The sequence below is a fragment of the Carassius gibelio genome, chromosome B14 (assembly GCF_023724105.1).
Source record: "Carassius gibelio isolate Cgi1373 ecotype wild population from Czech Republic chromosome B14, carGib1.2-hapl.c, whole genome shotgun sequence".
Taxonomy (NCBI): domain Eukaryota; kingdom Metazoa; phylum Chordata; class Actinopteri; order Cypriniformes; family Cyprinidae; genus Carassius; species Carassius gibelio.
The window spans coordinates 2625838-2640203 of NC_068409.1; the positions used below are offsets into that span (position 1 = coordinate 2625838).

The 14366-nt window shown below is 37.8% G+C and overlaps 1 protein-coding gene across 13 annotated transcripts in view; it reads left to right on the top strand.

Annotated features, from left to right (window-relative positions):
* The window catches only part of jakmip1 (janus kinase and microtubule interacting protein 1), a 50032-nt gene continuing 35666 nt past the window's right edge, over positions 1-14366 (top strand). For 2 of the 13 annotated variants that reach the window (XM_052573761.1, XM_052573770.1), the window contains exons 1-3: positions 5-203; positions 8974-9235; positions 13629-14123. In XM_052573761.1, the coding sequence (XP_052429721.1) occupies positions 9092-9235; positions 13629-14123 (639 nt within the window). In that variant the 5' untranslated portion in view covers positions 5-203; positions 8974-9091. Of the gene's footprint in view, positions 298-475; positions 541-606; positions 834-1567; positions 1986-8973; positions 9236-13628; positions 14124-14366 lie in introns of those variants that run through there. The other 11 variants (XM_052573774.1, XM_052573773.1, XM_052573772.1 and 8 more) reach the window with 10 other exon arrangements.

Genomic DNA, 14366 nt, shown 5'->3' on the forward strand with positions numbered 1-14366 from the left:
GATTCGAAAATTCGTCGGATTTCTCTCTTGCATGTGTAGTGGAGACTAATGTAAGGCTGCTCGTCACCACTATAACAGCATCAACACACACCACCCTCTTCTACACTTCCGCAACTGCTGTCAGATGCCGTGTTTCTCCGGACAGAGCAGAATTAAGGACACATTTTCGGCCTTCTGGACCGCGGACACCTGAGTCGCTCACGGCAAGTTACTGGGGATCGCACGAACAAATGTTCGTTAATAACCTGGATCACTGCACGTGCCCATGTGATTCGTCAGCACACACACTGCTACGTGGTATTGCATTGTTATAAATGAATGAATAATTTAATTCGAATGATTGTATGAGCGTAATGAATGAATTCGAATGAATGAGTCTCATCACTTTCACCGGAGAGAGATTTTATTGGTCCTGCCCGCCGCGCTCATCGCTTGCAACATTGCACACCCATATTTAATCCATAGCATTTGTTCCGTAATGTAACAGTGACATCTGTCCTCGTGACGCTTTGTAAACGGTGTAGTTCCAGATTAAAACAGGTATGATTGGTGCCGATTCTCTTTCATCTCTCGGATGTCACTCATGATGACGCAGCGCTGTCAGTCATCCGGCGGTTTGTTTGATGTGTTGTGCTGTGGTGTGATGATCGGAGATGTTGAGCTGCAGTGGGTCTGTGATGGCTGGTGCTGTGGGTGTGGTTCTGGCCGCCCGGTGCTGATGAAGTCTACCTCTGTGTCTTTAGATGTGCTGCTTACTGGGTTCCCTCGCGGTGATGGGAAAACTGGAAATACCGCGGAATTGTGGAATCGTGATTTCCAGGCCTTGAAAAGTTGTGAGAATTTCTACAGTCTATGAATATTTATATTGTTCTAGTCATGCTTAGATTTAGAATATAGAAGAATGGGGCTAGTTGTCACGCAGAGGACATGTCTAGTCCACGTTTTCTCTATCAGTGGTTTCAAAACTTTCTTCAAAATTGAATATATTTTTTTATTCTGTCATCACATTATATTTTCTGATCATCATAGCTGTTAGGTATCAAGTGTGCAGTATACAATTGCATAATTTACAGAACACAGGTAAATCTGTTTGTTATTTTTTGTATGTTTGTTGTTCAAAATAATTTTGTGATTCATAATTATGTAGTCAAACTAACTGCATTTTTTTTTTGTAATAGGTGGCTAACTTTGTTTTGATTATGTTTAAAGGGATACTCCACCCCAAAATGAAAATGTTGTCATTAATCACTTACCCCATGTTGTTCCAAACCCGTAAAAGCTTTGTTTGTCTTTGAACACAATTGAAGATGAAAACTGATAAGCATGTGAATGTCCCATAGACTGTCAAGTAAGTAACACTGTCAAGATCCAAAAAAGTATGAAAGACATCGTCAGAATAGTCCATCTGCCATCAGTGGTTCAACTGTGACATTATGAAATGACGGGAATACTTTTTGTACACAAAGAAAACAAAACTTGGCAGTCTATGGGACAGTAAAAAGCCTCCCGGTTCTTTGAAATTGTGCAGTCTGAATTCAGCTTTAGGAACGACATGGGAGTAAGTGATTAATGACAAAAAAATTTAATTTTGGGGTTGAGTATCCCTTTAAATGCTGCTCTGTAGCCAGTTTAGGACTTACTGTTGTGCTTGTTGGGTTTATTTAAATGAATAGTCCCAATCAGGGGAGAAATATGCACAGATCAAACAGTGAAACTGTTCTAAACAAAGATGGAAGTGGATTTTGTGAGAGGACAACAAAGGGACTTTTCCAATGTATTAATAATGACTTTTATTTATACCAGAAGCGATAATTTAAATTAAAAATGCTTAATGATGGTAATGGATTTGTTTCTTAAAAACATGCAGCTTTTCACAATACATCAACTGATGGACTGGAGTCATGTCACTTTCTTGTGGATTATTATGATGTTACATGTCCATCAGCTGTTTGGACTCTCATTCTGATGGCACAGAGGATCCATTGGTGAGCAATTGGTGTAATGTTTAAATTTCAGCAAATATGTTTTGATGAAAAAAAAACAAAAAAACAAATCTACATCTTTGGCCTGAAGTTGCACATTTTTAGCAAATTTTCATTTTTGAGTAAACTATTTCTTTGCATATCACATTTTCCTCTCCAAGAACAAGAACTATAATTGTTGGGTATCATGTGAATTTGATAAACCCACACTGACCAGTAGGGGTGTGAATTGGCACTGGTTTCACGATTCAATTCGATTATGATTATCATGTCAACGATTCGATTCAATTCGATTTCACAATGCATTACGATGCATTCTTTGCAACCTCGGTTTTCAATAATCCTGCACATGGCTACATTTACATCAGTAAATAGTCTACAAGCAGTCAGATATTTGAACTCCCTTTTTATTTTATCTGCTTCAAATAAAACTGAACAGAGTAAATACACTAGTATTAAGTGAACACTAGTAAATAAATACTAAAGGCACATGAAACTGTCAAGTACTGAATGCATTTAAAGTGCAGTGTACTACTTCAAAAATAATGTTAACAAATGTATAAAAATTTACTTAAAGGGGGGGTGAAATGCTCGTTTTCACTCAATCTCCTGTTAATCTTGAGTACCTATAGAGTAGTACTGCATCCTTCATAACTCCAAAAAGTCTTTAGTTTTATTATATTCATAAGAGAAAGATAGTCTGTACTGATTTTTCCCGGAAAAACACGAGCGCCTAGAGGCGTGACGTGTGGGCGGAGCTAAAGAATCACGAGCGCCAGTAGGCTTTTGTGTTGAGCGGGTCTGGAAGCTGTGACACAGATCCAGAGGCTGAAATTTAACAAGAGCAGCATCAGCAAAGGCTTCTCTATGTGGTATGTACTGAAACTGTATATATTTGCTTAGCGGTTTTGGAAAATGACTAAGTTCCACTTTGTCGTCTTTTTTTTTTTTTTTTTTTTTTTAAGCTGTACATGTGGAAAGTGCAGTTTGATAACAACATCGCATGTTGTTTACTTGATGTGCTAACTAAGTTAATAACACAGAGATATTTGAAGCAGTTTTACTCACCGCCTGCGGTTCCAACACACGATCGTGACCCTTTTTCGTTGGGACTGCATTATCCTTAAGAAATAAACGATGTGCAAATCCGTCGTCAAACTGGGCCTTGTTTGTAAAACAAGCATCTTCGAAATGCAGGGGAACAAACACAAACACTTGCACAACTCCGTTGATGCTCTGTAAAAATAAACTCCATCCACTGGTCCCTTAATGCTGTTTCTCTTTTGGTAATCTGTGCAGGGTTGTCTTGCCCTGGCAACCAAAAACACACTCCTTTTGTGACATTTCGCGACGCTCTCGCTGTGATGAGTGATTGTCTGTGCACAGCCTCTCTCTGCTCTGCTATAGGGGAGCGCGCGCTCTTCAGGCAGACGTGCCCTCAGGACCCATATAAGGAAATTCCGCTCCATCTAACGTCACACAGAGCCATACTCGAAAAAAAACTTTCCGAAACTTGTGACAAACCGGAAGGAGTATTTTTGGAACAGAAATACTCCTTCAAACGTACAACTTAATTTTTGAAACTTTGTCCATGTTTAGCATGGGAATCCAACTCTTTAACAGTGTAAAAAACTCAGTATGCATGAAAAAGCATTTCACCCCCCCCCCTTTAATTTATAACCCATAATAAATAGTACAGTCTTCAAATCTGAAACTTTCTGCACAGCTCTAATATACAACATAAAATCAAAAAATATAAAATAACAGCACTGGGCACTTCCTGAATGTAGCAAACATTCAACTAAATTTAAGTCTGCACACAACAGAGCATTTAGAACTAATAAATACAGATACAGAAAATACAGGGTCGGCCTTTGGGCCAACTGCCGTCAGCATCTCAGGGTGAAAAGGTTGAACACGATTTAAGTTAGTCGTTTTCCCAACATTTTTATTTCAGCTTGACAGGTTTTACACACTGCATGTGTCCTGTCCAGCTCGTTGTGCCTACAAATTCGTTTATAAAAACCAAAATGTTCCCAGATCTCAGATGTAAAATTAGTAGGTGCATTTTTTTTATATTCGCTTTATATGTTTTGCCTCCTTCTGCCATTTTAAACTTGTGTGACTGAAGCGTGTATATGCAAATGACATCATAGGCTATAATCGGTTAAGGTCTATTACTGCACCGATGCAGAAACGTTTACATCCGCATTGCAATGCATCGATGCAATGATTAGTTTCAACACCCCTACTGACCAGACCAGGACTGGATATTTGAATGAGCAACAGGGCCCGGGGTCCACTGTCTGTGTTTAGTCTTCAAATGTCAGCCTACAACTGCACACATTTCCTAATTATTTTATTCAAATTACAATTCATGTTTGCAGCAGGATGGCATCTGCTACTGTAGGCTGTGAGAGGTAAAGGGAGCCTTCAAAAGGTCTTCATAATCTTACCATGGGAAAGAGTTAACTATTAACTATTATTAACTATTTTCAAGTAAAAATGTTTTAGCCATTCAAACCTGTTCTGCATATTTAAAGATATCTTTTACCACATACTGTAGACTGAAATAGTTTAATCTGCTTACTCTAACTTTACGCAGATGGAGGCTTCATGGAAAGCAAATCATTTTTCTTTTTTTTTTTTTTCTTTTTTTTTTATGTTGGCAATTACCAAGTTATCTTTTTTTCTGAGGGTGTACAGTGCTGTAATAAATGATTGATGTAACATTCAAATGTGTTTGACCTGAGCTGTGTTTCCCAAAAGCATCATAAGCCTAAGTTGGGCGTAGCTCCATTAGTGACAACACATTTGAATGTAATATTAATCAGACAAACATTCCAGGGTAATCACCATAATATCATATTTATGGCTTATTTATTTCAGCACTTTACACCCTCAGAAAATGTAGCCCTGGTTGATTATGTCTGACCGTCAAATGCAGGTCTAAAGCCAGTGCTGGACTTACTGTTGTGCTTGTTGGGTTTCTTTGCGATTCTTTATCTGATTACATTTTGCTGGGTTGCTTAAGATCCCGGATGTTGCACATTACTGTCACAACCCTCCTTGCCAAACACACTGTAGCATTTACACTGGCAACATAGCTGTCACGCCCTAACAGAACTTCCTTTAGCAACTGAAACCTGTCCTGCATCTGTATAGAGCTCTTTTACCACATAGACCGAACATTTTTAATATGCTTATAAACTGAGACAGTTTTAAAGAAAGAGACAGTGTATCTCCATAGGACAGACTTGTACGGCCACCCGCATTCACCTATGACCATCAAGCAGCCTCATATGAATATGCTGAGATAACACAGTGCTCTTTCATTCTCTGCTCGTTTAGATTACAACTTTATGTAAGTTTTTAAGATATCAGGGCATAGTTTCAAAGGTCAGCAGAAATGTTGTGTAAGGTAGACTTGTAATCGTTTTCATTCTGTGTCCTCTAGTAGTGGTTTACTTCAGTGAGTTTTGGTTTGTTTTCCTAGGGTGGGACATTTGTAAATTTGTTTTGCATATGCAGTACTCGCCTGTATGAGTGTATGAGGCCCAAAAATATGTATTTACAGTCCATAAACAAAAATCGGCATACTGCCACTACTGCTCTCAAATATGTGTAAAAATCACAACGTTTCGAAAGTCTTCGTCAGGTTTTTGTGAGTTTTTTTCTTCTTCTTTTTTTTAAGATAAAGACTTGTTTTCTTGTATTTGACTACTAGCTACTTAAAAGAACAAAATTCAATAAGGTGATTTTTTTATTTATTGTTTTCTTCCACAGTTTTTATAGGGAACTTCACTTTGATGTTTCCCATAAACCTGCAATGTCTGCAGACTGGTAGTAAACTCTTATGACTGGCTGGACATCTGGAAGCCAAATGTGTGTGTGTGTGTGTGTGTGTAGGATATATTTAGCAAATGTTCAACTTATGCAAATGTTCATGATTTTATAAACCCCTGGTCATTTTGCTTAAGGAAGAATAACAGTTTGGAACAGATGACGTAATTGTGAAATGTTATTAACAGTTCATACTAGTTTGTTAAACACGTATTTTCTCCAAGAAACTGAATTACAATCCAGATGTGTTTCAGTGTGTTGTAGTGTGTTGAGTCTCGGTCTCTGTATCAGTGAGAAGTAAAGCTTTTGTGTGTGTTTGCACTCTTTAAGTAGTTTTTTTTTCATTTGACAGAAACAGGTCAAGGTAAACATCTTAATTTATGGTTAAGTTGTATGGCTATTCTTTTATAACCCTATTGCTTATAAAGGAGTTTGAAAATCTCTCCTAACCTGATGCTCTGGTTTTGACATTATTATTTTTATTTATTTTTTTTGTTGTTGATGCAGTGCTAGTATTAGCTAAATTTGCTATATTAAAAAAAAGGTCAAAGTCTGCTTTATTGTCAATTCGTCCACATATACAGCACATACACACAGAATTAAAACTATGATACTCTCAGACCCTTGGTGTATACAGAATAACACTGATAGCAAAATATAAAAAATTCAGATAGTTACAGTTTAAATATAAAATACAACTATGCAAATAAGGGCATGTAAAAAAAAAAAAAAATCAAGTGAAATAAAGCAGCACAAGGCAAAAAAAAAAAAAGGGGGAAGTGGGTTCAGAGTTCAATGGTGCCTGGGGCAAAAGAGGGAAGGGGGGCAAGGTCGGGAGGGAGTTCAGCTTCCTTACAGCCTGATGAATGATATTTAATTTCCTCAGTGTTGTAGCAAATATTGCTTTTTAAATTATGTCACAAATATAAACTTATTTAAAGTAGCTCAGTGTGTTCATGAATTTATAGTGGCCATAAAGATCCATATTATAAAATATATTATTGAAAAAATCTAATTACAAATAATTGCAATCAAAGTTAACTCCCTTGACCTGCAAGACATTTTCTGCGAGAACAAAATTCTAAAACAGATAAACAAAGGGCAACAGTAAACTTTTATAGGACGTTTAATAATATGTTTGATTTGAGAACATTGGAGAACGTAAAGTTGATAAAAAATGAATGAATAAATAAATAAATAAAATTCAAATTGGCTCTAAAGATCTGTGTACATAATTATTCAACCCACAAATTTTGTGCAGAATCTGTTATTCTTTATAACCTTAAACGCTATCTGTAAGTGCTCAGAAACTTCTGTCACCTCTCTACTGTAGTCTTGGCCCATTGAAAAAAGGTTCCAGATCACTGATAATCTTTATTGTTTTCATTGCTACTGCTTTCTTCAAACTGCACCAAATATTTTGAATAAGATTTAAACGTAAAGACTGAGAAAGTCATATACAGTAAGAACAATCTACGACCGATCACTGAACCAAAATTTGGATAATAATCAAGTTTCAGCCTCTGCACCGAAGACATCACCATCTCTGCCAAAATGGCCCAATAATATCCATGATCTCCTTCATACAGTCAAGATTTACACTTCTCGCAACAGCAAAACACCTCCATAACAAAAATGGTCCAACTACACGCTTGACTATGAAAATGGTGTTCTTCCTCACTTAAGTTTTGCATTTCTTGCAGGCATAGCCACGGGTTCAGAAAGTTTCAGTTTTGTCACTTCACTCCATAAAACATTCTTTCAGAGCTCCAGAGGTCTATCCAAATTATTATTTTGCATATTCAAGCCAGCCTTGTATGTTCTTCTTGGTCAAAAGTTGCATTTGGTGAGTTGTCCTGACATGAAGGCCAATCTCTTCTTACTGTTCATTGAAATGTTGCCTCTGCCTTTCATCAGGTCATCTTGTAAGTCTTTGGAAGTAAATCAAGGGTTTTCTGACAGTTATTCTGATAAAAAAAAAAAAAGTTATTCCTCTTGATGATATTGTGCTTTTTCTTCAATGCCCTCAAAGGTTTTCTGGTATAAAGCTGCTAGCTGTGTCTCTAGGAACCTGTCTAGGTTTCTTCTTGTCGCCACAGATTGTTCAATTGAATAAATCTCTATAGCTTTTGTGAGAGCTCTTTTGACTTGGCCTTGTGACTTGGACATGTGATTAAATTTGTTTAGTTTCCAAAGACTTACTTTTGTTTTAGCAAAGTTGTGTGCCCTACCATACAAACAAGTGACTTAATTTTGTAACAGCATTACAAAAAAAGCATGTAACTCAAAAATATTCCATTATCACCTTATATGCCATAAAGCTGTTATAGATATATAAAAATGCACATTAAAAATAAAATAAAATTGGATCTTCTGAAAACCTTAGATTTGAAATTACAGTATATAATTTTGTAATCATTTTGATTGCAAGTGTATGTGGTATATAAACTGCATTTATGATACTCAATAATAATAATAATAATAATAATAATAATAATAATAATAAATTACAAAAATCTGTTGCATGGGTGGTCAATTTCTTTTTTGGCCTAAAGGGCCATAAGTACCTTATTATTACAAACTGTAGATGGTACATATTAGCTCCTTTTGAAAGATGGGGCCAGTTAAAACAGGACAGTCTGAACTATGGGCCTAACTGGACCAGCAGAAATAAAAAATGCATCCATCCTAAACCTATATTTAGTAATAATAATAATAATAATAATAATAATAATAATAATAATAATAATAGTTTAATATTAATAACATAAAAGGCCATTTTAGTGTACTTAAAGAGACATTTTTATGACACAAACACACAAAACAACAACAACAACAACAACAGCAACAGCAACAGCTACAACAATACACAGTGGTTGACCACTATTTTTGCCCACATAGTGATTGATGCATCTGTTGTCAGTAATATAATGAGACACCACTAGATGGAGGCACAAACATGCAAAATACGTTGGAGCCAAATTCCAGTGAACAAATGGCACATGTGAGTGTTCAGATCAGTGTGTGTAAGATTGTTTGTGTTGACTGTAGTCTGTGAGCATGTGTAAGGGAACACCCTCGCCCTTACTGAATGGAACAAATGTGTGTGCAGTCACTTTAGATTTTGACCGACCCTTTCTGTTTCCAGCAGGAGAAGAGGAAGATGCCGGTGATGGTGTGGTCGATTTCTAGTGTTACAAAAGCTTTAGAGTGAGATTTGACTGTGGAAGTGTGGATTTGACTGGTAAATCATCATTTTGGGGAAGATGGCTGCAACTACGCCCACCTCGGCCCCACCTCCCAAAAAGAGCAGAGGAAAACAGGAAATAGAAACTCTACAGACAGCCAATGAAGAGCTGAGGAGCCGATTGAGTGACTTACAGAATGAACTGCAACAGGAACGAGGCAAGGTACGCCCATCTACTGTATGGCTTTGTTCACATTACAGCCACGTCTGATTTTGTGAAGAATATGTGCAAGTACAAACTGAATGTAATGTATTTCTGTGATAAGTACATACAAGTAAAAGTGTGTTAAGGCTGACTTCTTTTTTACGAGGAACTGCCTGCATTAATATGCATTATTTATGAAAACTGGTCTGTTATAATTATTTTTTTTTTTTTTTCAGAAATAGTTGTTATAATCCAGTACATCAGTTGTCATACTAATGTCTTAAGTATCAGTACAATATACAGAGACACAAGTGATGATTTGTGGAAAGAGAGGACTGGGAAACTGTAAATTTGTGATCTGCCCATGTTTGTTTATGACATCTCTGTGTGATCCAGAAAGCATATCTGGAGCTATTAATGTGTTTCAGACAGGGAAGCATCCATAATCATTCACAAATTTACACATTCACTATTTACAAGTGTATTTGAAATAGTTTGCAATATGACAACTGAAGGATGAATTTACATTTGGCATTACATCTGCATTGCTAAATTAGGAGAAGTAAATGAAAAACGGTCAGACTGAATCACATTTCCTAAAACTTGTGTTGTAAAACTGTAATCAGATCGTAAATCGTTCAAGAATGTCATTTAAATAAGATTTGAATGCATTATTCTTGCTGTTCAGGCTACAAACATCTAAACCGATTCAGAAGATTTATCCTCTTATGAATCATATATCCCAAAATCCATCACCAGTAATTTGTGCCAATGATTGCTTCATGGCCATAATGAGTAGAAGAGAAAACATGCCACACCCTCTGGAAGCGTCAAACAATGGGACAGCCTAACACTGCTGGAAAACCAGGATAAATGTGACAGTTTATGGAGTCGAAGGGAATAATTTCTCATAATCACACGATGCCAACATGGTTTTAGACCTGGTAAAATAAATAAAATCAAACAATGTTTTTACACAGAGCTTAATGGAAAACCAATTTGGTACATTTAATTCCTTCTAGCTCGCTCATTGCTTGGTAACTACATTTTGTCCCTCTCTCCATACCATTATAAAACCCTGAAGGTTATAAAATAGTGACGGAATATGAAGACATTTGTTAATGGTGGAAACAAAGTGCAGAGAATATGTGGCAAGTGCCAAAAAACTAGGGACAAATTAGGTGAGTAAATTTAGAGGATGGAGGTCTGGGAGAACATCTCGGGTTACACATGCAAGCATGGTTCCCTGACTGGCATCCTCTAGGGGTCACTAGAATGCCTCATGGTAACCCATGTCTGAAGCATACATTTAAAAAACACCAACAACATGTGGCCGGCGTAGAGCTGTGATCGGGCCATAAAAGTTAGGCCTGACAGTACCCGAGCCCGACAGGTTTCGGCCTGAGCCCGACAAGTACATTTTGATTGACAGCTTTTTAAAAGCCTGAACATGTTTACAGCCCGACATGTAAATGTGCGCACACACACATCTCGTTTGCCTTTTGTCAAGAATGATTCATTTATTCATGTTTTAACATAATTTATTCATAACTAACGTAGACTAGACCACTTGGAAGTTGGAATAAAAAAATAAAATAAGTCCTCTGTAACACTGTTACATCTCAGCACTCTAAATATAGAGATGGGTAGTCTTTTTTTAACAAATTAAATTCAGATACATATAATTAAGATGGATATTTGGCAATAACGAAATTAAGATAAAGGCTTTGTGGGCTTTGCTTCGCCAATAGCAGCTGACATTTAATAAAAGAATGAATCCAACATTAGCGTAAATACTCTGTCCACATTATACTTAAGACTCAATGAATATATAGTTATCATTTACTCACAGAGATTAGGCTAGGTCTACATGTTTTTGTGGAGGACAATGATTGAATCCACTGTATAATGTCTTCAGCGCGTTCCTGCGCTCACTGATGGTGCGTCATTGGTCACTCATTATTCTCATTATAAACATGGTCAAAACTTTTCCACAACTCAGACTTTGCTTTAGTTGCTGGTGCAAACAAAACATAATTGTCAGAGGCAAGCCTCCGTTACACCTACTCAGCATCCATTTTCGCATCTTTTTCGTGCTTATCGAAACACATCACATGACCGCTCGTTTACCTTGCAAACCGGAGTGCAAGCCCGAGCCCGGCCCGAGCCCGCGTAAGATGATATAAATTAAGCCCGGACCCGACCGAACCTGTCAGGTTCGGGGAAAGATCTTCAGCTCTAGGCCGGTGACAGCCCATGACATTACTACTGGTGCGACTAAGGTATAAATAGGCTCCGGAAGAACATGTCATCCACTTCTTCTGAAGCATGGCAGCAGATAAACCCTAGAGGATGCAGTGTCTTGTTCCCTGCTCAGGGATCCATGGTTACATACATAACTGCATCCTTTAGAGGTCACTATGGTGAATGGTATGGCATGAAGTCCTCACCATACAGGATTTTAGAAAGAAGTGAAAGTGACATACAGCCAAGTATGGGGACCCATAATCACAATCCGTGCTCTGTATTTAACCCATCCAAAGTGCACACACAAAGCAGTGAACACACACCCGGTGCAGTGGCCAGCCATTTATGCTGTGGCACCCTGGGAGCAGTTGCGGGTTCGGTGCCTTGCTCAAGGGCACCTCAGTCATGGTATTGCCGACCCGAGACTTGAACCCACAACATTAGAGTTATGAGCTAACCATTAGGCCACGACTTCCCCAAAGTACTGGCAAAGTACTTGCATTCAAACTTACCACAGTGTGGTTTTAGAAAGTGTACAAAGTGGTCGAACGATATATCGCCAAGGCCGATACATTTTTTTTTTCTTGGCTGAGGGGCAACTCAGCTTTCTCATCAGTAGAAAGGCCCTCGCCTTTATCCAGGGCTTTCAGCAGGTCAGCCTGATATGCCTGGAGCACTGCCATTGTGTGCAACAAAGCGACAGCATGACCTGCTGCTGCGTACACCCTGCCATTCAAGCGATATGTATGTAAGGGGTTTGGAGGGCATTTGGATGATGTCTCACCCATAGAGAGATAGCTAGCCAGCGTCGCTTCTAGACGCAGATGTTTTCTAATTATGCCCTACTTTACATAAGGCAAGTTAATTGTCTTAACACGTTTTACACACAATGGTAATTCAAAGTGCTACACATTTAAGTTCATATTAAGCACATATTAAGTTCATTTTAAAATCATTTGAGAAAATAAAATAAATAAAAATACTTAAAACTTGGAAATTAACAAGAAAATTATAAATAAATTGAAATAAATAAAAGGAAAAGATATATATATATATAAAAGGAGTGAGATCAGTAGTCGGATGTCTCAGTCAGATTGATGCACCTTCATATAAACACCTCAATGTGTCTGATTGAGCTTGAAAGGGGTGATGTAGATTTGAAATAATCTGACTGGTAGGAAATAAAATAAGCATGTTAATGCTTAAATAAGTCTGTCTACAAAAATACTCTGCACGTATGCACAATTTCATGATGCACATTTTTACTAGAAATGATAATTATATATTTATGCACAGGCTTTCGCCAGTTTTCAGCATGATGACTGGGCACTGCTCATGTGCTGATATTTTGTTCAAATTACATGTAGCGCACATGTAAAAAACATGTGAATCAGATTTCAGTCTCATATAAAAAGAACTTTCAGAATCTAAAATTGTATTGGATTCATTTGGATATATACGAAAAGTGGTGCAAGCACAGGAAAACAACAGGGTTTTCAGCCTGGACTTAAATCTGGCTGCATTTGGGACACATCTGACTTCTGGAAGCTTATTCCAGCTGCAGACAGCATAATATCTAATTGTTTTATCATGTTTGGAATGAAACCAAGGTTTCTGACTCATTCCTGATGAGCTGCAGTTGTATGAACTAAAGGTCTGAGGCTCTAAAATAATTCAGGTTAACACATTATTTTAAGGTGACATAGTTACACATGCTACATGCACGTAACATAGTAATAATAATAAATTAGAGGATTATATCTATTAAATAATCCTAAACCAGGTACATGTACTTAAATTATATTATTCAGATATACTTAAAATAAAGTATAACCTATTTCACTCTGTTCATTGAGAGCATATGTCTGTGTAAATGATTAGGATAGAAATTGTTTTGTCTTTTTGGAGACATTTACAGGTTAAAAACTATAATTGTTTAAATACATTAATGCCACAAATTGGTATTTGACATACAATTGGAAATTCACCCCATGAATCAAAAACAAACACAAAAAAACATTATTTTATTAATACCTTAGTAATAACATATTTGAAGCAATGGGAGCTCACTGGTGAACTTGCGACAGTTTGAGAACCGTGATGTGAATGCCAATATTCACCTTGGTTAATGTCCCGTGAAATAACCTTGTCTCTCAATCTGTAGGTGGGTAAATTACGGGAACGTTTGCAAGAGTTACGGGCCCAACGTGATACTGAGCAGCACAAGCACTCGGTCGCTCTCACTGAGCTCCGCGTCAAGCTCCATGAGGAGAAGCAGAGAGAGGTGGCGGCCACACGAGAGAGCCTGTCTCGGCAACATGAGACCGAGCTGGCCCGGCAGGCACGACTTCGTGAGACAGAACTGGCCCGGCTTCAGGCGCTGGTGTGTATTTTGCGGGATGGGGCCAGCAGCGAGCTACGTAGTGCCCTTAAGGAGGAGGCACGAGAGGAGGCCCGCAGGAGCTACGAGGCAGAGAAACTCAGGCTCACGCAGGAGCTGCAGGAGACGAAGACGTCACGGCGGCAGGCAGAGGAGGCGCTCTCCCATGCTGTGCAGGCCGACAGAGCCAAAGCTGCCGATCTCAGAGTGGCCCATCAAGCTCATCAGGAGGAGATCCAGAGAATCAAACGCGAGAGCGAGAGAGAAATCCGGAGACTGGTAAGGATGGATGCAGTTATCTAAACTTTTTGGGGGGAATCAACTTAGTGTTTATACATACTTGTATTATTGTCTCTGATCGACATTTGACATGCATCATTTGATTTAAATATCAGCAAATATTAATGATAAGTTGATATTAATGTATAAAAGGCCTAAAAATGTCTGTCTCATTACTTCTTTCTTATGACAGAGAACAGACAGGATTTTTTTTTTTTTTTTTTTTTTTTGTGAAATATTACA